This window comes from Triturus cristatus, chromosome 5_1 (assembly GCF_964204655.1).
Source record: "Triturus cristatus chromosome 5_1, aTriCri1.1, whole genome shotgun sequence".
Classification (NCBI taxonomy): Eukaryota; Metazoa; Chordata; class Amphibia; order Caudata; family Salamandridae; genus Triturus; species Triturus cristatus.
In genome coordinates, this window is record NC_140587.1 from 804,972,320 (window position 1) to 804,999,083 (window position 26,764).

The 26,764-nt window shown below is 48.2% G+C and overlaps 1 protein-coding gene across 2 annotated transcripts in view; it reads right to left on the reverse strand.

The window, feature by feature from the left end:
- Positions 1-26,764, reverse strand: part of LPIN2 (lipin 2) — a 560,786-nt gene that overhangs the window by 426,257 nt on the left and 107,765 nt on the right. For both annotated transcript variants that reach the window (XM_085605827.1, XM_085605826.1), the window contains exon 4: positions 13,645-13,949. In XM_085605827.1, coding sequence (XP_085461953.1) covers positions 13,645-13,949 — 305 coding nt within the window. The remainder of the gene's footprint in view (positions 1-13,644; positions 13,950-26,764) is intronic.

Genomic DNA, 26,764 nt, shown 5'->3' on the forward strand with positions numbered 1-26,764 from the left:
TATATAGCTACCGAAGGTACGTAACTTGTGCATCTGAAAGAAACAGGTTAGTTATAGATTCCTTACCTTGGAATATATACCCCAGCAATACCAACCCCGTTGGTGGGTCTACGAACCAAGATCACACCAGAAAATCCTGACGAACAGAACGGCCAAAGAAGCCCTCTCTCCGGACTTGGCTGTCCAGGCAGTAGTGTTTGGAGATCGTGTTCAGCGATGCCCATGTGGCTGTCTGACAGATGTAATTCAGAGGCACTTCCCTTCCCAAGGCAGTAGTGGCTGCCGTCGCCCTGGTGGAGTGAGCGCGTAGCCCAACTGGAGGCTCCTTTTTAGCCAGAGCATAACAAGCCTTAATACACAACACGACCCATCGAGAAATGGTGCGTTTGTGGTACGGCCCGACCCTTCTTTGCACCCACGTACCCGACAAAAAGCTGATCCGCCCTGAACTGTTTTGTGCGATCCAGATAGAAGGAGAGCGAACGTTTTGGGTCCAGGCGTTGGAGCCTCTCTTCCTCCTTTGAAGGACGCGGAGGCGGAAAGAAGGTGGGCAAAGTCATTTACTTACCGATGTGGAAGGCCGTAATCACCTTAGGAAGGAAGGATGGACGGGTCCGGAGAACCACTTTGTATGGATGGACAGACAGGAAAGGAGCTTTACAAGAAAGAGCCTGGAGCTCACTCACCCTTCTAGCAGAAGTGATGGCTACCAGGAAAGCAGTTTTAAGAGTCAAAAGACGCAAAGGACAGTTATGCAGTGGCTCAAAGGGAGCACACATTAATTAGGTTAACACAAGATTCAAGTCCCACTGAGGCATAACGAAGGGGATTGGAGGAAAAAGATGCGTTAAGCCTTTTAGGAAACGGTTAACAACCAGGAACTTAAAAAGAGAAAGCTGGTCTGGCAACCGAAGGAAGGTAGAGATGGCTGAAAGATAGCCCTTGATAGTGCCCAGAGCAGAGCCCTGCTGAGCTAAAGAAAGAAGGAACAAGAGTACTTCAGAAAGAGGGGCAGAAAGGGGATCCACAGCCTTTGCTGTGCACCATGCCACAAATTTGTTCCACCGGCAGGCGTATATTGTCATATTGGAGGGATGCCTAGCTACCAAGATTACATCACAGACTTCAGGAGGCAGGTCGAAAGACATCAACTGCCACCGCTCAGTCTCCACGCAAGGAGGTGGAGACTGGACAGGTTCGGGTGGAGGACCATCCCCGGCTGCTGCGACAGAAGATCCTCCTGAAGAGGCAGTCTGATCGGAGGATCGATGGCCATGTTGAGCAGCTTGGGATACCAGACTCTTCGTGCCCAATCTGGAGCCACAAGAATTACTTGGGCCCGGTCGCGCCTGATCTTCTTCAGCACTCTGGGCAGAAGTGGTATAGGCAGAAAGGCGTACAAAAGACCGCAGCTCCACTCCCGATGAAACGCGTCTCCGAGCGAGTGCCGCCTTGGAAATTCCAACGTGTAGAATTGCTGACATTGCGCGTTCTCTTCGGTGGCGAATAGATCTAACCAAGGCTCTCCCCACTGCTGAAAGAGACCTTGCACCACATCCGAGTGAAGACGCCATACTTGATCCATCATGCACCTGCGGCTGAGTTCGTCCGCCCTGGCGTTCAGTGAACCTGCCAGGTGTTGAACCAACAGGGAAAGGCCCTGATGTTCCAGCCATGGGCAGAGGGCCTCCTGACATAGGGTCCACAACGCCACCCAGTCTTGCTTGTTGCAGTACCACATGGCAGTGGTGTTGTCCGTGAACATCTGCACTACTCTTCCCCGGACAGAGGGAAGGAATGCCTTTAGTGCAAGACGAATCGCCCGGAACTCCAGAAGGTTGATATGGAGCCCAGACTCCGCCTGAGACCAGAGGCCTCTGATCTCCGCCTCTTCCATGTGGCCGCCCCATCCTAGAAGGGATGCGTCCATCACCACTGTGTGCTCTGGTTGGAGAAGGGAGAGGGATCTGCCGTTGACCCAATCCTGGTTCGTGAGCCACCACTGTAGTTGTTGTGCAGTGCCCTCCGAGATCTGGAGACAATCGGACAGATTCCCATGATGCTGCGCCCACTGGAACTTCATCTTCACTGTATCGCGGTGGCATGGCTGGAGTAGTCTTGAAGGGGAGGGAGTAGCCCCTTCGGCTATTTGCAAAACCCACCTGCCCGAAGTGATGGTGCGCCAGTGGGGGAGGTGATGGTGAATCCTTCCGACCACTGGCGTTTGATGGGCCTGAAAGGACGGACTAGGAGGGTTTGGAGGCTGCTGCAGAAAGGGGGGGGGGGGGGGACTGGCCCGCCCGCTGGCCCCCAGAACCACAACGGTTGTTTCCACGTTGTCGGCCGCGCGAAGGTTGGGTAACTTGCTGCTGCTTGTGGCCTGGGCAGGACGTAGCAGGGCACCCCTTCTGTGGCCATGAAAGGGGCGAAAAGCAGACTGCGCAGGGTGGGCAGAGAGGCCCAAGGACTTAGCCGTATCCCGTGAGTCCTTGTAGCGCTCCAGAGCGTTGTCTGCTTTGACGCCAAAAACGCGACGGCCATCAAAGGGCATGTCCATCAAAGTGTTTTGGACATCCCCAGAAAAGCCAGTGGACCTCATCCAGGCGTAGCAACAAAGCGCTACTGACGTTGAAATGGTCCTGCCCAAAGAGTCGGCGGTGTCCAGCCCACATCGGATCATAAACTTGGCTGCATCCCTCCCTTCAGCAACAGCCTGGGAGAGCACTGCCCGGGCCTCCTCCGGACACTGAGGCAGCACCTGCGCCACTGTATCCCACACCGAGTGGGAATAACAGCCCAAGAGACATGCAGTGTTTACGGACCGCAGTCCTAAGCTGGCGGAAGAGAACATTTTCTTACCATGGTGGTCCAGCTTCTTGGATTCCCTTTCTGGTGGAGCGGTAGGGAAGGCGCTTTTGGAAGTGTAGGCTTGGACTACCAAGCTCTCCGGGGTGGGGTGTTGGGAGAGGAAAGTGAAGTCGCCCAGAGCCGGGCAGTGGCTTTGGGCAATCATCCTGTCCAGGGGAGCCCGCGTTTTGGGCCTGGACCATGTGCCCAAAAGGATGTCGGCGAGGGCCTCATTGAAAGGCAGCAGGGGCTCCGAAGTGCTCGCAGCCTGTTGAAGCACCTGTCAGGAGGTTAGTCCAGAACGCCACCGTAGGAAGCTCAAGGTTGAGAGCCTCGGCCGCCCTACGCAACACCACTGCGTATGACGCTCCCTCCTCCGTAGTCTCCGTAGGAGGAGACAACATGCCAAGGTCAGGGGAAGTGTCTAGACCACTGGCATCCCACAGGCCCTCTCTCCAGTCCTGTTCACTGACCAGTCCTCATCCTCCTCCTCCTCCTCCTCCTCCTCCTCCTCCTCGTCCTCGTCATCTGGGTGTCAATCAGGTTGAAAAGGGACCCCAGGAGTGAACAGGGGCACAAACACACCTCTAGGCGCTGGATCCGACGTCGGGAGACGTCGGTCTGGTTCCTCGTCGGATGGAGGCCGGGGTCAACGCGGACCTGTGTAAGCGATCCGGATCCAGGCCTGAATCCAAGGGGGGTCTGCGGCACCAGGGTCAGAGCTGCCGTAGCGAAGACCTAGGCCCCCCAACAGAGTCCGCTGGGCCCGAAGGCGTGTCAGTGGGTTCGGTCCACCCAAAGATGGCATGCATCGCCTCGTAGAACGTACGAGGCGGGGGTCGCACCGGGTCCATGGAAGGATCCCCAGATTCGACCCTTCGGGCTCCACGCGGGGAGCCGAGGGGCACCACGCGTGGAGCCGAGGGGCACCACCCGCGTCGGATCGGCTGTCCGACGAGAAGTCGAAGAGTGACGATGCTTCATCGACTTCTTATGCTTCGACTTACCCGACCCCAAGTGCGAAGACTTCGACGATTTCGAACTGGACTGGTGGTGGCTCCGCGACCGGTCCCTAGACCTCTCTCTGGACCGGGAACTCGAACGGCGCGGAGCAGACTGTCTGCGTTCAAGCAGCTTTCGGGACCGCTCCCGCAAAGCCTTCGCCGCCATCAACAGGCAGTCGGAGCACGACATGGGGTCGTGGTCGCATCCAGGCAAAAGAGGCACACGCGGTGGGGATCCGTCACCGACATCAGTCGGTTACAGGAACCGCAGGCCTTGAGACCGGGCATCCCTCCTGCAGAGACTCGAAACAAGAAGTCGACAAAAGTCGAAAAATGTTAGTCAAAAATTGACTGAGGTACCGCTCTTCCAGATCTGCGCTGGCTGCGCAGAAAAAGAAAGAACTGACATCAGCGCGCGAGGGCGACATCTAAGTAGATGCCGGGCGACCACGACGCCGACGAGGAACGCGGAGCCCACCGACGCCACCTTCCGACGCGCAGAGGTACTGCCGATGAAAAAACTTTCCAGATCCAGTCTGACGTCTGGGGGTAATTCTAAGGTAAGGAATCTATAACTAATGTGTTTCTTTCAGATATTACTGACTGTAGGAAGTGTCATTGTGGTTTGGTGAAAAAGGAAACAATTAAGGGATGATTTGTGCATCATTTCAATGAAAAAGTCTTATTATAAAAGAAACAGGGTTTGAAGTTTCTGGAAAAAGCTGAAATAGATCTACGCATTAATCAGTTTATAAATATAAGGGTGGTGAAAGTCAACAAATGTATGGAACACACTAAACGTCATTAAGGTGGTTAATGCAACAAGGCTTTGTGTGAACATCCAAAAAACAAAGTAAGCTTAGGATGGGGGAGACAGCACCAATGTAAATCTTGTATAACTGTCCCCTCAAGAGCGAAGAGAGCCATATAAAAGCAAATTTAGTTAATATTCGGGAATAATTTAGATATCTGGTCCAGCGAATGGTGGCCAGACTCGCTAGGTAACTGTCCAAGTCCTGTTTCCCATGGGAAAAATTTAGGAGTCCTAGTGGACAATTCCCTTTCTTTGAGTTTACAGATTAACAGGACAGTGTCGACTTGTTTTGGCTTAATCAGAACCATTAGAAAGATCTCAGTTCCTATCATTTGCTTCCCGTAAACAAGCTGTCATCGCATTAATAATGTCCAGATTGGACTATTGTAACGCTCTTTATTTGGGTATTAACAAGGGACTGGTGCAACTCCTACAACTGGTGTAGAATCCCGCTGCCAGGCTGGTAATGGACCTGCCACAGTACCACTCAGCATCGGCTTCTCTTTCCACATTGCACTGGCTGCCACTGGATCGCAGAATCCTTTTCAAAACCTTCTGTTTGACTCACAATGCCTACTATGGTCTGGGACCTGAGGGCATCAAATCCATGTTCAAGCGCTATATACCCACTAGGGAGCTTAGGTCGGCGAGAAAAAACCTCCTCATAGTACCAAGGTTCAAAAAGATGAAATGGGTAGGTAGAGCATACTCATCAGCTGCAGCCAAATTGTGGAATTCCCTCCTGGAAGAAATCTCCGGGCAGGTGTCACATTCCCTTTTTCGCAAAGCTTTAAAGACCTGGTTGTTTACAACTACCCCTGTCGGAGTGCGTTTCTGTCTTGTCCGCACATTGTTCTGCTATAGCGCCTTGATGCCCTTGAGCCAAGTTAGCACTCTATACATTTTATATTCATTCATTCATTCAAGTAGAAGATGGCCACCTGCAGCACTGAAAGCCTGACCTTAGTGGTGGGAGAAATCAACAGGAAAGCCTGCAAATCCCAGATTATCTGGTAACCATTGTGTTTTCAGACTCATGCTAAGACCAATTCACCAGGTAGACCCGTCAGATAATTCTGACAGAGTTTCTTTAACTGTGTGACTAGGCAGCTAGACCATAGGAGAGCAGTAAATGTTATGTGGCAGCTGTATAGATCAACAAAGAATAGCATACCGTTAAATACATTGCCAAAGACTAAAATGCCAAACTAAGCACCACTGAGGTATCTTCCGGAGAAGACAACTAGGCAAATCACTGTGCACTCTATACAAACCTGCCAAAGAACATAGTTCCAACTAGGAGCAGCTGTGGATACAGCGTGGTACCATAAAGGCCAGCGGCAGTGCTCATCTTTAAGACAATTAGCAACAATATTGCAAATAGGCAGGTAACCCCAAGACCAAACAATGAAGTGGATACCCGAGGACCTGTGGGGAACACACACGAACACCTGTAGCAAATATTTTGCTTGTGGGCAGCTCGGTGGCAACTAAGAGTCAATGCAGTCATGTGCAACACCATGCATTTAGGGTGTATTCTTATTACATTTTTCCCCATGCTGATTCAATGCCATAAGTCTGGATGCCAATCCAGCTCATACTCTATGTATGGCTTTTACAAAATACTATACACAGAGTGCACAGCTACATTAGGCTACCAAAAACGGAGTACACCAGCAACGAAACTTCATAAAATGGGGCGGATGAGACTTCCAACGGTGAGGTCCAAGACCAAGGAAGGATTATTAGGTATAGCATGACAGGAGTCTTATGGCTAGTTGCAAGATCCATTCCCTTTTGAAACTCATTCAAAGTGCTCTTTAAACTCTGTCCAGGTTAAATCCTCTGCAGAAGACCTCCATGGTATATTACCCTTCTCAAATACCAGTGAGTCTTTCCCACCAAAACAGCCTGAGCATCCAGACATCGTAGCACTGGGTGCATCTGCCGCTATGAGTACCGTTCCCCCGAACAGCTCCGGTGCAGTGTAATCGGCCTCAAAATGGCGCTTGGGGCATAGTGGACTCGCTTCTATATACAACTGAGCTGTGGCCGCGTAATCAGGAGCGGGCCCCTGAGAGACTGCATTGGAGGAGCGGCGAGTCCCAGTGCTGTCCCCTCTGCATCCCCAGTGCGCACAAAAGTGATCTGGTGGTGGCTGCAGGGAAGTGACTGCTTGCAAACGGCACATGGAGTGCCGCAGCGGTGAAACCCTGCGGACTGGGATGATGCAGCGGTGATAGAATCTTTTGTCACCAGTGTTTTTCCGATGAGTTGGGGCACAAACGCTATCACCCACACCGGGAGGGAAGAACAAGTTACTTACCTTCGGTAACGCTTCTTCTGGTGGATACAGTATCTGCCTGTGGATTCCTCACCTTGTGAATATCCCCTGCGCCAGCAACATTCGGAAACTTTTGTAGCTCTCCACGCCGACGAGGACGACGTCACAAAGGCACGGCTCCGCTCGCGGCTCCGCTGACGTCACAGGATCCATAAGAAGACCTCGTCGGCGTGATGACATCAGTGCCGCCCGTTTTTCCGTGCCTTCGAGGCACACGGACAGACTGACAGCAAAATATATATATAGTATACACAGTACATAATATACAAAACACACACAGTGTGGAGATAATATAGGAAGGGAAAATAAATAACACACTGCCTTTGACAGTAACAAATACATTTTGAAACACCATCATCGGAATTGTAGGTATACAAGGGTGGACAACGGGAAGGCAGGTGGGTCAGTGAGGAATCCACAGGCAGATACTGTATCCACCAGAAAAAGCGTTAACAAAGGTAAGTAACTTGTTCTTCTGACGGATACATCTGCCAGTGGATTCCTCACCTTGTGAAAAGATTCCCACAGCAGTCCCACTCCCGGAGGAGGGTGTCCACCCTTCTATACCAGAAAGTCCTGAAGGACGGAACGAGCAAAGTGTCCGTCCCTCCTCACCTCGGAATCCAAGCAGTAATGCTTCGCGAAAGGGTGAAGGGAGGCCCAAGTTGCCGCCCTACAAATGTCCTCCACAGGAACACCTCTAGATAAGGCAGATGTAGAAGACTTCGCCCTTGTAGAATGAGCCCTTATACCCTCTGGAGGTTCCTTACCGGCCAAAGAGTAACAAATCTTGATGCACAAGATAATCCATCTGGAAAGGGTGCGCTTGTGCACCGCTCTGCCTTTCCTGCAGCCAACAAAGCCCACGAAGAGCTGGTCGTCCACTCAAAAGTCCTTGGTCCCATCAAGGTAGAAGCTCACCGCCCTCTTAGGGCCCAAGCGGTGAAGCCGCTCCTCCTCCTTGGAAGGGTGAGGGGGAGGATAGAAGGTAGGAAGGGTAATGGATTGCCCCAGATGGAAAGGAGTTACCACCTTAGGCAGAAAAACAGCCCTGGTCCTGAGTACCATTCTTTCAGCATGAATGGTCAAGAACGGGGGTTTTGAACTCAGAGCTTGAAGCTCACTTACCCTCCTTGCCGAGGTAATAGCAATGAGAAAGACGGTTTTGAAAGACAACAGCCTCAAGGGACACTTGTGCAAGGGCTCGAAGGGAGAACCCATCAGGTAAGTTAAGACAAGATTTAAGTCCCATTGAGGCACAATAAAAGGAGTAGGCGGAAACTTGTTTGTAAGGCCCTTAAGGAAACTTAATACAATAGGTGACAAACAGGGAAGGCTGATTCGGCAAGCAAAGAAATGCCGACAAAGCCGACAAATATCCCTTAACAGTAGCTACAGCAAAGCCCTGCTGAGCAAGAGAAAGAGCAAACTGAAGAATGTTGGATAAACAAGCCCTCAAAGGGTCAATAGACTTATCTCCGCACCAAAGAACAAATTTGGACCACCTATAGAAATAGATAGATTTGGTGGAATGACGTCTAGCAGACAAAATTACATCTACCACATCTGGCGGGAGAGAAAAAGAATTCAGGTTGCCCCGTTCAATCTCCAGGCATGAAGGTGTAAGCTCTGGAGGTGGGGGTGTAGAACCTGCCCCTCCGACTGCGAGAGGAGATCTTCCCTGAGAGGGAGACAGAGCGGAGGGCACGAGGAGAGGTGGAGAAGGCGATCAATATGACTTCGGCCCGGTCTTGGAGAAAACTTCCTCAGAACCCGAGGAATCAAGGGTATGGGAGGAAACGCGTAAAGGAGCTGTGAGCTCCAACTCAAATGAAACGCGTCCCCCAACGTTCCCTGCATCGGAAACTGGAGACTGCAGAATGACGGGCAGTGAGCGTTCAGGTCCACCCGAGGAGTTCCCCCACGTCCGAAAGACGTGACGAACCACCTCCAGATGGAGCCTCCACTCGTGGTCGGCAGTGAACTGTCGACTGAGACTGTCTGCACGCACGTTCAGAACTCCGGCCAGATGATTTGCCATCAGACAAATCTGATGATCCTGAGCCCAGGACCAGAGACGCAGAGCCTCTCTGCAGAGACAATGCGACCCCACTCCGCCCTGCTTGTTGACATACCACATCGCGGTAGTGTTGTCCGTCAGGACTTGAACCGACTGACCGCAAAGGGAAGGGAGGAAGATCTTGAGTGCCAAACTTATCGCCCGCAACTCCAAAAGGTTGATGTGAAGCAACCTTTCCTCCGGAGACCAAAGACCTTTGATCTCCAGATCCCCCAGATGCGCACCTCACCCTAAAGTGGATGCATCCGTTATCACTGTGGCCACCGATGGAGGCAGATGGAAGGTCTTTCCTTGAGACAGATTGCCCTCCACGCTCCACCAAGACAGATCCGCTGCAGCTTCTCTGGAGATCCTCACAGACTCCCTGAGATCCCACTTGTGCTGATACCAATGTCTGCGGAGGCACCACTGGAGCGCCCTCATGTGCCAGCGTGCATGGTTGACCAACAGGAAGCAAACAGACTGAGCAGACGAAGGACCTTCAGGACTGGAACGACCGCTCCATTGTAAAACAAGGGAATAATTTCCTGTATGTCGAGAATCCTTTGCGGAGGTGGGAATGCTCGACACACAGCAGTGTCCAATACTGCCCCTATGAACAGGTTGCGCTGAGAGGGCACCAGGTGAGATTTGGGCACGTTTATCAAGAAACCCAATTTGTACAACAGCTGGGTTGTAACTTGGAGATGATGAAGCACCTTCTCTGGCGACTCCGCTTTGATCAGCCAGTCGTCCAGATAGGGGAAAACATGAATCCCCGACCTTCTGAGATGGGCTGCCACCACTGCCATCACCTTGGTGAAGACTTGAGGTGCAGTAGTAAGACAAAACAGAAGGACCGCAAACTGATAATGTTGCGACCCTACCGTAAAACCACGATACTTCCTGTGTGACTTCAGGATGAGGATGTTAAAATACGCATCCTGCAAGTCGATGGACACCATCCAGTCTTCCTGTTGCAGCGCTTGAAGAACCTGTGCAAGGGTGAGCATCTTGAACTTCTCTTGCTTCAGAAAAAAATTCAAGATCCTGTGGTCCAGGATTGGACGCAACCTGCCATCCTTCTTCGGAATCAGGAAATACCGGGAGTAGCATCTCTGACCCCTTTCCTGCTCTGGAACCACCTCTATTGCACCGTTTTTTAGTAACGTTAGGACCTCCCCCTGCAGGAGAAGATGGTCTGGCAGAGGAGAAGACTTTCTTGGCTGATTGGTCGAGTTTTTTAGCATCCCTGTCGCTAGGGACTTGGGGAAAGTCACCTGAAGATCTTTTAGAACAAGCAGCCTGAACCACCAGACTCTCCAGAGAAAGATGGGAAGTCAGAAAGTCTGGGTCCCCTGGAGCCGCCCTATATCTTCTTGCTACAGTTTTAGAGACTGCAGAAGCTGAGAAGGGCTTACGCCATACTTCCATGACTGGTTCAATAATGGCATCATTAAATGGAAGTAAGGGTTCCGATACAGAGGAGGGAGAATGTAAAACCTCTGAGGATGTTCGGCTTAAACTCAGCAGATGGTAACTCCAGATCCAAACTCTCAGCAGCTTTTTTAATAACTGAGTGGTAGGGAGCCACATCTTTTGAAGGAGTATCAGCCGGAGGAGTAATCTCCCACTCAGGTGACAAGTCCAGGCCACTAGCCTCTTTCAACTCCTCAAACAGATCATCAGACTCCATGAGCTCACCTTCTTCCATCTCCTCAACCTGGTACCTTTCTTCTTCTAGTACCCTTTGAGCTTCCCTCCTGGATCTGATTCTCACAACAGGAGTCGGTGGCTCCGTAACCGAATCCGAAGGCACTGGAGCCGGCGTCGAACCCGGATCCAGAGGAGCAGCCGGAGTCGAATGAGGTCGAGCCGGAGCCGGTGAAGATGGAATCGACGCCGATCTTGACCTTGACGCCGATCTTGACCTTGACCTCGATCTTGATCTTCTTTGACCTCTCTTCTCCTTTTTCATTCTGGCAATGAATAACTTGGCCTCTCTCTCTGTCAGAGCCTTTGTACTCATCTTGCGGCAGCAAGAGCATCCCTCGACATCATGATCCGATGAAAGGCATCAGACACAGTCCTCGTGCAGATCCGTGATCGACATGTGCTTACCGCACTCCCTGCACGGCTTGAACCCGGACTTCTTAGTCGACATCTTCTAACTGCAAACAAGTAGAAAGAGACACACCAGCAGAAGAACAAAGTGACCAGCCAAAGCTACGGAGAGTCCCAGAAAACCGTTCGCATCGACGGAGTGGAAAAAAGGGAACTGACGTCATCACTCCCATGAGGTCTTCTTATGGATCCAGTGACGTCAGCGGAGCCACGAGCGGAGCCGTACCTTTGTGATGTCATCTTTGTCCTCGTCGGCGTGGAGAGCTACAAAAGTTTCCGAATGTTGCTGGCGCAGGGGATATTCACAAGGTGAGGAATCCACTGGCAGATGTATCCATCAGAATGGTGGTGTAGGACAGGGCCCCCCGCATCGCCCAGACATGCAAGAAGGCTCCAAAGCTCTAAAATGGCAGCCAGTAGGACGTCTGTGACAAGGGGAGAACTGCACACCAGAGGGAAGGCACAGTCAAGGCTATAAAGGGAAAATGGGTGAAAAAAAAGTCAGCAAGACCTTAACATTCAAAGCTGGGTTTCGAAACCGGACGTCCTTCAATGGTTTCCTCCGGGGACTGCTCTATCTGCGGGCCTCCCTCCTATGGTGGAGTTCTGCCTGTCCGGAACGGGAGTACCCCTCTCGACTGTGACACATTTCAGCAGTGTGGGGTTTTCTGGGGTTTTCTTGCTCAGTAATGTCTGGAATATGGTAGCTCATCGTTCTGAAAATCAATGCACGGCAGCGGTCCTTTGGAATTTATTTATTTAATTCATTTATAAAGCGCATGGTTACACCACCGGTGTGTTCCCGTGCTGAGAGCTAACTCTCAGAGAATAGATTGCAGCATGCCAGATCTGTAAAGGTGAGTGGCCAATCAAGTCCTATCCTTGAATGGGTTGTGTTCAAAGCCAGGTCCTTAGCTGTTTACGAAAACTGTTTTCACATGGTTCAATTCTTAGGTTCACCGGAAGGCTATTCCAGATTCTCGCTGCACGGTGTCTAACAGAACGTTCCCCCATTCTAGCTCTGAGAATTCTTGGTACAGTCACCAGAGCCTTTTCTGATGATCTTAAGCAGCGTCCTGGTGAATATTTGATGATTAGAGAATGCATATATGTGGGTCCTTTCTTTTGCAGAATGCGGTGGCAGTGGCGCATTGCCTTAACTACTACCCTCTTTTCCACTGGAAGCCAGTGTAGGGCTTCCAGTGGCTTTCAAGGAATAATCTGCAGTATTGAAAAGACTCTTTAAATACACACTTCCCAGGTTTGTATTCAACCATGAGCTGTGAAATGGTTCACTCATAGGGGTCCTAAGCACTTTGGTAAATAAACATCCCATTATAATGAAGTAAGGTTGCTATGAATACATCCAGTAGCACATATCGATTCTCAGATGCCTTTGGATAACAGTAACTTAGAATCAATGATACCATAGATTCCTGGAGGTGTTTGAAGTATTTTGAATTAGAACTGTGATGTGACTATGAGGGCTGCGGTGCACACCACTATTCCCAAAGAAATCCTGGATGTATAGTGGCCCCTACAAAGTAGTGAGGACCTGTTACAATGTTCTGAAATGACAGCAGAAAGGGGATAATCATAGCAGTAACTAGACTGCAAACACACATCTGCACCAGTATCCTGTGAATCTAGGTTGCAGCAGAAAATAATATTTGTTATTGACATCACTGGTTTTTTTGTGGCCCTCTGGGGAATGGAGGAGACACCCATAGTACACAATCTTCATTCATCCTGCATCCATAACCATTATGTACATCATTTCACTGCTCCCTAGCACGGTTTTGGTTTTTAAAATACTTATGACACATCTGTAACCACAAACGTGAAGGAGACAGCATGCAAATTAACATGAATTAACTCCGGTACTTGCACACTGGATCCAAAACCCCTTTTGAGGAGACATGGATTTCCTCTTTGAAGCATTCCACGCTTTAGACACTTAAAAGCATCACTTAATATGCATGATCAGGAAAACAAAAAAATACTATGAGGAAGATCCTAGCAATCCCCGATTATTTAGGACTGTTGCAGAGGCCAAGCCTGGTTGACCAAGAAAGAGGGCAAAGTGTGTTTAAAAAATGTTTTACTGGAGGAGAACGCAGCCAATCAGATGTTTCCCCAAACACTAACCAGAATTCGCTACCATCTATGATAAAGCATTTTTAGAAGTGTGAAGAGGAGCAGGAGAATTTGCTTGAACAGCTTTCAAGCAGGAGCTCTTCTCTAGTGATTCAGATATACAAAGATCTGACATTGCAGGATTCTGTAACGTCATGGATTTGTTATGCGGAAAACAGACTCCCAAGCAGGCAAAAGCAAACACTAATAAGCAGTACTCTTTTCCAGTTAAACAAAACAGCAAACATATTGCATTGGACTTCAAAGGACAGGGTTTTGGCATCATACCACATGGTTCTATTCAGTTTTGAATTACCTTGTTGGCGGCACTTCCTTTTCATCGTCAGAGCTGTTTTCCATATCAAAGATTTCATCGCTCACAGAGGAGTGGGCTTGCTGCTCTTCTCTCTTGCTCTCATGCTTGTACTTTTTCCTTCTTCGTTTTTTTTTCTTCACAGATCCTAATGTAATGTTACTTTCATTATCGACAGCACGTGGGATTTCAAAGCCTGGACCCGTTCTTTCCTCGATGCCTGACTTAAGGCAATGAGGGTCCATGTCCGTAAAAAACTGTTCATCCGTGGTGATGGGGGAAGTAGCCAGATAGGCTGGGATTCGTTCCTGAAACCGCAAAGGATACATGTAAGATTATAACTCACACAATATATGCAAATGTTGGTGCAGTGTGTGAATTGCCTTCTAAAAGCTAAATTCTATAATAGGCCCATATAGATAGAGGATGTTTTCAGGAATGATTCAGGGGCATTAACGCTAAACAGTGATTCATCATATTTCCTTAAGCTCAAACCGGAGAGAACTTTGATAAGTCTGTATTACAAATAATTTCAAAAGCAAATAATAAGCCTACTAGGTGTATTATTATATTTGAGACTTAATTATTACATTTGAGACTTTAGAGGGTGCTTTTAGTTGCCAAAGCAGAACAAACATGATTAACTTTATTAGGGTCAACGTGTTTGTGGTAACACCTTACTTTATATTTTGGCTCCTTTAAAATCAAGTGAATCGTGCACTTGATTTTTCAGCCAAGGAGGACTTGATCTCATAATGACTTAAAAGCATGACACCGAGAAATTCCGATGTTCAACTTCCTTAGCCGAGTCCTTAAGGATAAAGAAGATAAGTACAATGTAGTAAAACATTCATGCAGAGGACCCAAGAAATGCTTACACAACAGCACAGGTCCTTTCCTCTGAATAGAGTAACAAATAGGGGCTGCCTGTGTTATGCTGAAAAGAGGTGGGGCGTCATCATATAAAAGAGAGAAAGGCTAATTCAATGAAGAAAGAGAAAAAAGCCTTCTGTCCTGTAATGGTAAAACTTATGAGATGAATCCTCACCTTGAGACAGAAAAGGAATGTGAAGAAGAAAGCATGGAGTATGAGCAATGAAGATTTCTGGTAAGTAATCTTAACATTAAGGGTATACTTTGTAAAGTAGGGAACTCTTGCGGCTGCAACAACTCGGTCTACACTTCAAAAATAAAAACTCTAATCCTGCGCTCTATTCTATATATTCTTGCTAACAGATATTCAATTTGTGTAATACATGAGTAGGACAGGACATTTTTGCCCATATTGTGATGGTCATGTAAAAAATATAGCTAAGTCTAACGTGTTTATAATATACACATCCTGGCGTGTTAGGGCCATATATATTCAGCAAGATCTGCATTGTGCTTTTGTACTAAAATTTGGCAAACCGCATCCGCCTTTGTCTTCGAGAAGGTACACTGTAAGGGGAGCACAACCTTAAGCAATATAAACAACTCCTGCAGACTTTGATGATGGAGGTGCGAAGAGCTGTGTCAGATAGTGTTGGTTTTTTAGTCTATGTTGGTCCTAGGTCTTCAAATGTGTCTCCTGTAGGAATATAATGTCTAGATTTTGGGACCACACACATTGCCCCAACCTCTGGTGTTTGGATGTTTAAGGCCGCTCATGTTTTGTGCAATAAGCCTAAATCCAACGCTAATCTCAGTCCTGTCTGCCTAGCATTGGGCAGCTAATTGTATTGTGCCTGCCAAGGTATAATCCCAACTTTCCCTCTCCCCCGCCCCTAAACCCAAATTCATCTCCAAATTACTAACTTAGCTTGTGCCAAACAACAAAGAACTCAATGAACAGCTAGAGAAGGACAAAACACTAGTTCTGTGGCCCATTTCTGCAAAAGCTTGGTTGCAGGGTACCTACCTTCTGTCTTCATGAAAATGGAATCTAATCATCACATCCCTGGCACCCTTTCCAGTTATGATCAAACAATAGTGTCTCTTTTGGTGTTCGTCCCTTATCAGACACTACTGTAGTAGATGATCTTGTTCGGACTTACTGTTAAAGCTGCCCCCTCTGTATTAAATTCTTCTATCTCCATGCCAGTTTACATTATTGTCATTCTTGCGCTTTCTGATCTGTCCCACACTTCCAAAACTAGACCCCCACCCTCTTCCCCTTTGCATTGGATTACTTCTCTAAGCTGCTTTCCGTTATATATTTCTCAGATACACAGTGACTGTTTCATATGACCTCTTCTCCATTTTAGCTGCAATAGTGAAAGTTCACTCTTCCATGCCTCTGCTCAGGGTCACTTCACCAAACTATTTTCAGTCTGCATTATCTCACATGATATGTGACATGTGCTCCAGCATGAGCTCCTCCGTCCATCTCCGCATTCCGGTCCACTGTGTCAGTCCTGGTCTTTGCGGATGCCTAGCAGCTCCATAGCCAAAGTTACCGATGTCATCATTACATTTCTGTTTCTCTGTCTGAGCTGCAGTGCTTCTGGGAAGATCTATCTGTAGTGTATTGTTTTGTCAATGAGGGCAGACACCACACAATGATATATACCTGTTGCTTAATTACTGAAGTCTCGGCTATGTCCTGGTATACCAGAATTCCCAAGTAAAGCATCTAAGCTTGCGACCTGCTTGCTTATTGTATTTGCTACTTCACCGGGACTGACAGCTTCACATTGATAACTTGTGGGCAATCTGTTGCCTTATTAGATTTTTTTTCCCCCACTCTATGTGCTCTCTAAGCTTCATTAAAGAGGCTTCTATTAAGTATTCTGAAGAGGGCTTTAATATAGCCAATTATGTATTTTTCTGCTTCCTCTTTTAGATTTTTAATCTGGATACTATACCATCTCAATCTATTATCCAGACTGTCACATATATCAGAGCTTTGCTGCATTTCACCTATCTGGCTTTTCTCTGACAAGCATTTTAAGGTCTGCTCTGTCGTTTCTAGTCTGAACTCCAGTTCATGCATGTCAATTTTTTTATGTATTAATGTCACTGCCCAAGTCGATACAAATGGTGCCACTCCATACATCAATGATTTATCCAAGTTATTCTTGAAATCTGTATTGTTTTGTGAGGTGTAACCAGTGCTTTGCTGTCAGTGTATCATTCTAATGGGCTCTTCTTGAGGGGGAACATCACAAGCATTTACAGTCCTGCATGTGACAAAGGTGACAAGTTTGACCTGTTTTACATTTAAGTGGTGTGTGGTTTGGGATCAGAGGCACAGTTCCTCATATTTCCCTTTAGGGTTTTACCATTAGGTGTCAAAGGGCCTCCTCTATTCTTCACAGTTGTGATTGATTCTGTGCAATGTAAGTAAGCATGTCATCTTTCATATGTGGTTTGAGCCTCAGTAGTAAATCCAAGGCCAGTCTACTAACTAGTCTCTCTGAAAATTCCCAACCCAGTCTTTCTCTTCTGAGTTTTCCTGTCTGGGTTTGAAATGACAAGATGAAACCAGGGAAAGGCTTAGATTTAATATGGTACAAGTGCAGATGGAATTTTATCTGTTTAAATATTATTTTATATAAAATAGTGTTTTTAAATAGTGATTTTGTAGGATTAGGAGTATTCTGCCTGGTGTACGGTGAAATGGAAGATTGAAATTATTGATTTGACCATGCGTGGAACTGATTATTTAGCATTTGGGATGGACATGACCCCAATGCCTGATACTTTGGTCTATTAACAGTAACCTGCTAACTTGTGAAGTACAGTATTTCTATATAGATTAATTGAAAAAAACATAAGTACATTAATCTGTAAAATTACTTTTTTTTGCTTTTGGTTATAAATAGGAAGATAGGGGGCGTGACCAAGATGGTGAGCGAGTTAGACGTGACTCGCTCGTCTCCCTGTTTGTGCCGGTCGCCCACTGGCCCCTTGGCACGGAAGCGAGGAGCTGGACCCCTGGCAGTGATCGGCGGAGCATCGAGAGTCCTAGGGGCTATCTGATGGTGAGTTGTACCAGAGAGAGGAGCCCACGGGGGTGAGATCTGCGACCGGGCTCCGACGCACCAAGATGGCAGCTGGGGCGGAGTGACAGAGCTGTGACGCTGTTTGAGCCGCTAGAGTCCCAAAAGTTGGGAGATCTGGAGCCCCGGTGCTCTCCATGCAGCGGGACACCCCGCTCCAACGAGCGACAGACGCCCTTACCAGGGGGAGCGTGAACGAAGACGTGCACCGAGCTAGCAGAGCGCCGGTGGCTGAAAGCCCTTGAAGCGGCCGGGAGGTCCAGCCCCGCTCCATAGCACTTGGCGGTCTGGCCAGCGGCGTACCCCGGGTTTACCATCTCAGCAGGTGAGCACGCTGGGGGGAGCTCCCCTAGGGGCCCACACGAGGCGGCATGCCACAACCCAGGACTGGGGTCTACGAGCGGGCTGGCAGAGGTCGACGACTTACGGAAGGTATCACCCCACCCTTGATACGGGGCCTGCACGAAGACTGGGCATCTCAGTGGTCCTTCCCCCACGACAGCTAGGCCAGCGCATGCAAGGTCCCACGGCGGCGCGGGACGCACTCAGCGGACCCCACATAGTGGCCCGTGGGCCCGGGGCCCCTTGTAGTGGGCGTCCCTGGAGCGAGCGCTAGCGTCTTCGGAGGCGTTTGATAGGTTGGGAGAGCCTTCGGCCTCAGTGGCAGATATCGATTGGAAGGGCCCTGAGACGCGAGGGGCATTGCCATCACGCACAAGCTCCCGGCCGCTGGCCCTGACCCAGGGACGCATCTACGTGCCATTGCCCCCATGCCAGGTCGGAAATCAGGCATGTCCCAGGCACGCACAAAAACAGACAGGAACGTCAAGGACATGTTCAGCAAGCTCGCGTAGGCGAGCAGCGGAGATAGGGATGCCCCCGCATCGACGTTTGGGAGGCGCACGCCAGAGTCTACAGAGGAACCAGTTACACAGGCATTTCTGGCCAGTTATTCACAACTCTCAGGGACGACTTTGATGAGCTCAGAAAGGACTTGTCAAATGAGATCAAGGAGGTCAGACGCGATATGGATGCCATCGGAGAGAGGGTGGGCACTATGGAAGGCCAGGAAGATTCGAGAAAAGAGGAAGTGGAGCACCTGAAACAAGAAGTGATCCGCCTCCAAGCTCAACAAATTGATATCCAGGCCCACGCGGAAGACTTGGAAATAGCTCCCGCAGAAATTACATCCACGTGAGAGGCGTTCCCTCCAAGGCAGAAGGTACGGACATTACCACCTACCTCCAGGGCCTCTTTCGTCATATCTTGCAGGAATCGCAGGACTTTCCAATAAAGATAGACAGGGCCCACAGGGTAGGCCTGTAAAGGAAGGCCCCGGGGCCACCTCCTGACATACCTTCCAGACTTTTCACTCAAAGAACTTATCCTAAGCAAAGCCAGAGTCACGTCACCGCTAACTTTTGAGGGGCACAACATTGCACTATTCCAGGACCTTGCCGCAATCACACTGCAAAAGCGCAGAGCCTTCCGACCTATCACAGCACATCTTCAAAGTCAAGGCGTCCCCTACTCGTGGGACACCCATTTCGCATTATCTTCAGATGGGACGGAAGACTGCGGCAAATCAGTTCACTCCGAGAAGCCTGTAAGGTTTTGGGCATCGACGACTCGCAGGCAAAAGAGACCGACGATGGTGCAAAGAGAGACCAACGAGACAGAGGGCACCGCGTTGAAAAACGGCAGAGTCCAAAGATCTCACCCAAACCGGACTCACAGACTATCGCCCAGGGTCGCCAGGCAGCGTTGGCTGCAGTGACCGCCAGAATCCTGCCTTGAGCCACGGTTCGATCCCCTGGAGGGATCAGATAAGTAGTTGAACGCTTGCCGGGGTGCAGCGGGTGGCTGGGGACGGAGGGGGGGGGGAACAGGGGGACAGGGGGGGGGGGGGAGGGGGAGGACGGGAGACTGTGGATGGCCACAAGATGCACCCTACAAACTGTTTCACCAGGGAGGCGCAGAAGGACACTACGGCTCATGGACACTTTTTTGGGGTAATTGTTGTTTTGTTGGTTGTTGGGGTTAGGGTAGGGTGGGAGGGGGGGTCCGGTACACCTACAGCTTTCACTTAAGGGGCCCCTGTTGCCCCGGGTCCAGGTTCAACTACACCTATACTTTGATTCACCCTGCTATGTTTTTTGGGAGGGAGCTTCCAACGCGCAAGGGTCAAGGACCTACCCCCGAGGACACAATAAAACACCCCCCATCGACGCAACATGGCACTAGAGATGGTGAAAATACTCACGGTCAATGTCAAAGGACTTAACAACCCGGTAAAACGACGGGCGATCCTTTCGTACTTAAAAAAATGCAGAGGCAGACATTCCCACAACAGTATTTCTCCTCCTCAGGGGAGAAAAAGGCAGGAGTGGCAATGTTGGTGTCCAAACGCTGTAAGGGGGTAGGTGGGGGAGAAGGTGGATGAACTGAAGGGGAGACTGCTAGCTTATAACAAACAATTTGGCTCCAGGTCCATGGTGCTAGCCTCCATTTACGCTCCCAACTCTGGACAGGAACTCTTTCTTAGAACTGTTCTAGCACATGTCATGGTTACACAAAATCACATGACTTTACGGGGGGGGGGGGGGGGGGGGGGGAAGAGTTGGACATGGTGATGGAGGTCGGCCAAAGATAGACCGCAGGCTTCCACTTGGCATAAAGGAGAAATATCCGGGGACGGTAAGACATGATTACAGGAATTGGGTTTTGTGGACATCTGGAGCGAGGCACACCCGAGCTCGCACTAATACACCTTCTTTTTGCATGCCCATAGGTCCTATGCACGCCTTGATTATTTGCTGGGGACGAGGGAGCTCACCAAGGTAGTCACGGCAGTCCATTGGTACGGGGAGAGCTCATAGCGTTGTCAGCGGCAGAAAAAGAACGTAGAGAACTGCGAGCTAGTTTAGCCACCCAAATACAAGACCTGGAAAGAATACATAGGCAGCTGAAGGCAGTTAGAGCACAATTGGCCGGAATAGACCTGGACAGGGCTGAATATGCAGCAGTTAGGCTGAAACACGCTTACTATATTGGAGGGGAACGTACGGGCCGCAAATAGGTTGAGAGCCCAAAGGCAACGAACGAAGGTCACTTCACTCCAAGGAAGGGGTGTAGCGAGGTAACAGACGACCAGGAGATAGCCCACACTTTCAGGGACTTTTACGAACAACTCTACACTGCTGACACTACCTCAGACTCCGCCACCTTAGACTATCTACGATCTGTTACTCTGTCCACGCTCACTCCTGATCAAACGTCCGCGTTAGATGCCCCCATTAGAATCGAGGAAGTGGTCTCGGCGATATCACGCCTCAAGCTACTCAAGTCCCCTGGCCCAGACGGGTTTACCGCACTTTTTTATAAGAAATTCTGTCACACTCTGGCTCCGGTCCTTACTAGACTGTTCAACTCCTTCGGAAGTGTAAATCCGATCCCTGCCACCATGCTTTCAGCGGCGATACTGGTGTTGCCTAAACCAGGCAAAGACAGACAGCACTGTGGCTCCTATCATCCCATATCCTTACTTAACATTAATTTTAAACTTTTTACCGGCATTCTTGCCACTCGCTTAAGCCCCTATATACTTAACTTGATTGAACCCGATCAAGCGGGATTTATCCCAACCCGTCAGTACGCGGACAATACCACAAGGATACTCCACTTGATAGATAAGGCCCACCAGACCCACATGAATGCACTTCTTTTGACGGTCGATGCTGAGAAAGCGTTTGACCGAGTGGATTGGGGGTTCCTTAGTCATACCTTGTCCAAATTTGGTCTGGGCGAGAAATTCAGCGAGTGGGTGCGATGCTGTTATCACCGCCCCACGGCGTTGATACGGGTAAATGGTACTTCCTCCCGCCAATTTACTATTCAAAGGGGCACCAGGCAGGGATGTCCGCTGTCGCCTCTGCTGTTCGCGACTATATAGAGCCCCTGGCGCAGAGGGTCAGGGACAACCCAAACATCACAGGGATTCCGTTCAGGGGCGAAACACACCCTATTAGTCTTTATGCCGATGACGTTATCGCGGCATTGACGGTGCCCAAAGACTCGCTCCCCACCTTTTTAGAAGAACTAGAGGCATTTGGTCGGGTGTCGGGCTATTGGGTTAATGTCGGGAAATCCTTGATACTAGACTTGAACCCATCACCCTCACCTGTTGACCCAGAGGAGAGTTGGCTCTCCGGAATCCAACTGAAAGACTCCATCCCCTATTTGAGTCTGGAATTGGCAGCTACCGTGCGCCAGACGGTGCAACTGAATTATGCCAAGCTTACTCGACAAGTTAAAAAAGACCTGGGTGCCCGGAGTGGACATCATTTGTCGCTGCTGGGGAGAATAGCGGCGGTAAAAAGGTCTCTTTTGCCCAAAGCACTTTACCTCTTCCAGATCCTGCCGGCACTCCCCCCTCCCGGGGTGATGCAGGGCTCAACAAATCCACTCGCCCGCTCACATTGGCGAAGGAGAATTGATGAGGACGAGCTATTTTTAGGTCCTACTCACCCTTTCTGGCGAGTAGGAAGACAAACTAAGTTTTGTCCTGTCTTTGAAAACGGAGCAAAAGTGACAAGATAACAAGATTTAAAGGCATTTTTATTGCTCACAAAGGGAATAAGCAATAAAGATGCCTTTAAATCTTGTTATCTTGTCACTTTTGCTCCGTTTTCAAAGACAGAGGTCAAGTAGGTTGCAGTGAGGTCGAGGGGATTTTCCAAGGGACTAGACCTGCAGGACTAGTACAATTTTTCAGATTTTTCGAGCCCTGTGATGACTTCACTTCAAAGGGATATTAATCAGTTTGTCTGGGCGGGGGGCTAGACCCTGGATGAACAAGGCCCGGGGATATTTGTGGGCCGAGGAGGGCAGGCTGGAAATCCCAGACCGCCTTCAATATTATAAAGCCGCACAACTGTAATATTTAGTGGAGTGGGCCAGGCCAGAATCGGGAAAACGATGGCTCTTCCAGGACCGAGCACTTGCCGGGATCCCCCTATGGAAGGTCCCCTTTTTAAAAAGAGCCCAACGTCCCGGGGGCTTGACAAGGTCACCCATCACAAAGCCGGTGATGTCGGTTTGAGAGGGAGTGGCGACAACTAGGAAATTAACAACGTTCCAGTCTCCCCAGACTCCTCTCTTTGGGAACACTGAGTTCTCATCTGGGCTCCCCGATAAAGCCTTTTCAGCCTGGCGAGACACTTCGTGTCGCTCCGTGGGTCACTTATTCGACCTGGACGGCATAATCCCCTTCACCCAACTGAAGACTGTTTATGGGCTCCCAGACACTGAAAGATTACGGTATCTTCAAGTCCAACATTGGGTGCTTCAACGGGGAGTCAAAGAACTGGGGTCCCGCCGTCTGACTAAATTTGAACGGTGGTCATGAACCAAAACTTCTGATAAAGGATTGATTACAGACATATACAATAAGCTTAGATATAGCTCGCACCAGCTGCCTACTCCGAGTCAAAGGAGGTGGGAGAAGGAGCTGGGTGGGGAACTTACACAAAAGGATTGGGAAGGGATATATTATAGGGCAAAGCATACGGCACGTAACGTGGTCAGCATAGAAACCGCTACAAAATATCTACCTATTGGTATCTCACGCCAGCGCGCTTACACAAAGGTAACCCACAGAGGAGTCCCACTTGTTGGAGAGGGTGCGACAATGAGGGTACACTATTGCACATATTGTGGGACAGCCCGTTGCTTTCTGACTACTGGCCTAAACTTTTTGACGTAATAGATAAACAATTCAATACCCAGATCCCACGGCTCCCGGTTTAGTTCATCCTAGGCCTCCCAAACCCAATCACATTTCCACTGTTTGAGGCCGTCAGATGGGAATGGCATTGGGGGCTGCGTTGCAGAATATACTGTCACATCGGGGCTCCTCCACTCTCCCGACATACACAGGGTGGCTACACAGGCTCTGGTATATTTTAGGGATGGAGCGCATCTCGGCCATGTTACACAACTCCTCTGACGCCTTCCAGAAAGTCTGGAGCCCATTTTTGAAATTGCTTTCGTCTGAGTTTCATGAAATAACACAACCCAAGTACCTGAGAATGTTGCGCCTCTCCGATTTATGGAACACACACGCAGAACCTCCTTCGGTTTAATGCAGGATGATGGCAGGGCGAGGGCCTGTTTCTGGGGCTACAGTTATTACCAGACCTGGGATGGGGGTGGGGGGGTTCTTCATTTATGTTGGTTTTGTTTACTGCAGAGGCAGAAAGCTTCTCTTGGACTTTCACACCAGGGTTTTACCCAAACAGTGAGATTATTACGCCAGTCATGGGTGATGGTTTATTCTCAGATTGCATACTCTGATGTATTACATTATTCCTGTCTCTGTATTGTTTGTATTTTCTTCTTCTTGAAAATGCTAATAAACACATTTAAACATAAATAGGAAGATAAGATATAACAGTATTTTTTTTATATATGTCGTAAGACAAAGAGAAATACAATTTTTGCTGACATCTTGGTCCAGGTAAAAGAGAGACCAAAAGGTGCGTCATCTTTCACAGGACATTCCGATGACTTTGGATTTAACTTGTGCTTTTAGGAATAGATTATATTGCTTTGATAGGATGCTCATAAACATGAATGATTTCTGTATGGTCCTCTCCACTCCATGCAAATATAGTGGCTGGTCTCACTATAGAAACTGGCCTTCCAATACCTTGATTTTTTTTTAGACAAGAACGTGGACTATTGCACAGTGATTTGGGAATTAATTACACGTTACCCATGTCATTTGTGTTAAATTGATGTATAATGTGGGGAAGTTTAAGTTTTTGTGGCTTTCTATAATTTCGCATTACATTGTTTTTGTGATACTGGATTTGTAAAATTAGTTGCACTAGTGATTTTATAATGAAAGGCTGCAATGTGGTTTTATGGGAAAACAAACTTTTTTGTAACAGTCTATATATGGTCTATGTACTGAACACAGTCTTAAAGTCTTGTAATTTATATGTGTTTTTGTAGCCCTGAAGGAGTCCGTATGGACGTAACGTGTTGGCTCTGACCAGCCACAAGATGATTTTAAATAAAACTTCAATAAAGAAGTCATTTACACAAATAAAGAAGACCGAGTCTAGGCAATATTTGCTATATTGAGATATGTATTTGGACTGTTTTATTAACTATTAGTAGTGATAAAAACCCACTGTGCTGAGTCAAAAGCTTAATAAGTTATTCAATTACTGTTCGCAGTTAATCAATATAACAATGAAACACGTAGGTTCTTCAAAAACAGCGCAGTGATCGTGGGTTGTGAAAGAAGTGCACAGGTGTACAATGAACAGCTAATGTTGACTTAATGTCCTCTTTATGTCATTAATTGTAATTAATGTCAACTCCGTTTCCTAGGAATACTGTGTTGCCTCATATTTTGTTATGGTCTTTATTGGTGGCATACAGTATTTCAAAACCACTGAAATACCATTTAAAGTTATCCGTACAGAGGGTACTCTTTGCATGATTTTGAAGTACCTTATTTATAATAAAATTATGGAGACCTTTCATAAGATGGCCACACTGGATGCTGATCTCTGCAAGCTGGCCCAGTAGCAATATTTACAGAGCAGCCAGAACATTGTAAATTAAATGTATAAAATGTTCTCACAGGTGACTGTTATATCCATACGTTTGATGTCAGTGCCTGCAGCCTGGTCCCTCAATATCCATCCAAGAAAAAACAATTAGGAAGAGCGGTACTCCGTTGCGGAAAACACCATTTATTCAGTTGTATGACTGAACCACGCATGTGATGATATCGCATACCTTAAAAAAGTGGTCTTTACAATGACCAAGTCTTTACCACACATGTCTCAACAACAAAATTAGTTGTAAAGGCAAGATAGGTAAAGGCATATGCCTGGTAAAGATTACACCCCATCTCCCTGCCCTGAGCCCTAAAACCTGTACCCAGCCCTGCAAACGACCCTGTCCCCAGCCCCCTGCCCTGAGCCCTAAAATCTCCCCCCAGCCTTACAAACTACCCTTACCCCCCTGCCCTGAGCCCTAAAACCAAACCCCAGCTCTAAAAACGACCCTGATCCCAGCCCAACTTACTAAGCTGTGTCCCGATCCTTCCTGTCCCAATCCTCCCAATCTCCCTGCCTAGCCACTCTGAATTTAGAGCATTGACTGCCTTTACCAAGCGTATGTGTGGTAAAGGTCTATGCGTGGTGAAGGCAAGAGTGATTCTATCCGCATTGTAAATGTTGTTTCCCCATTTATCCACAAGTGAGACAAGGCATTTTGGCTGTGAAAGGCTGTGTCAAGTAAAGGCGCCTCATATCATTCATAACAAATAAAAAAACATTTATGGAAATGAAAAAACATACTTTTAAAAATACTCCTTGCAATGCAGTGAATGGGACACATCATATATAATACTGTATGGGGTTAAATAAGAGTAAGTTAATGGTCCTGTAATGGATTGTGGGTGTGTGAGAAAAAGAGCTATGCATACATCATGACAACAGTTACTTGTGACTATGTACGGGTGGTCATGATCTCACCGCAAACTACCATATCCATAACACCATGCGTAGGAGAATCGCTTATGTATCAACAGAAGTAATGTCTGCTTGCTTAGTGACCCTGCATGGCCAGTCATATTCCAATTGCTACAGACATGTAGAAGAAATCTATGGACGGTCAATCAGTATGTGGTTCACCTGTGAATTATAAAGACCAAGTGGGCACCACTCAACGATTCACATGACGGTGTTGCGTTTATGAGCTTATGTAATAAGCAAACTGATAATGATGTGCCCAAGTGGGCATGTGTCACATAGCTCATGGATGGGATCAGCAGGGAAGCAATGATATTAATGAGGGTCATAACTTTCTCACTCCACAACAAACATTTAAAAAAAAACTGTGCAAAATCAATGTGCATAATAAAATTACCATCATTGTTGATTAGAAAAGAGGAGAAAAGACAATTATTAAATTACAGCTCATAAAACTTATAGGAGAAGGAGCACTGTCTATTAAAGTGATTAATCAAGGAAACCTTTTCGTCCAAGTCACACTCTTCTCAATATCAGTAAGTCAATCAGAGTAACTTCACATAGAAGAAAAAAAACCAAAAAGCA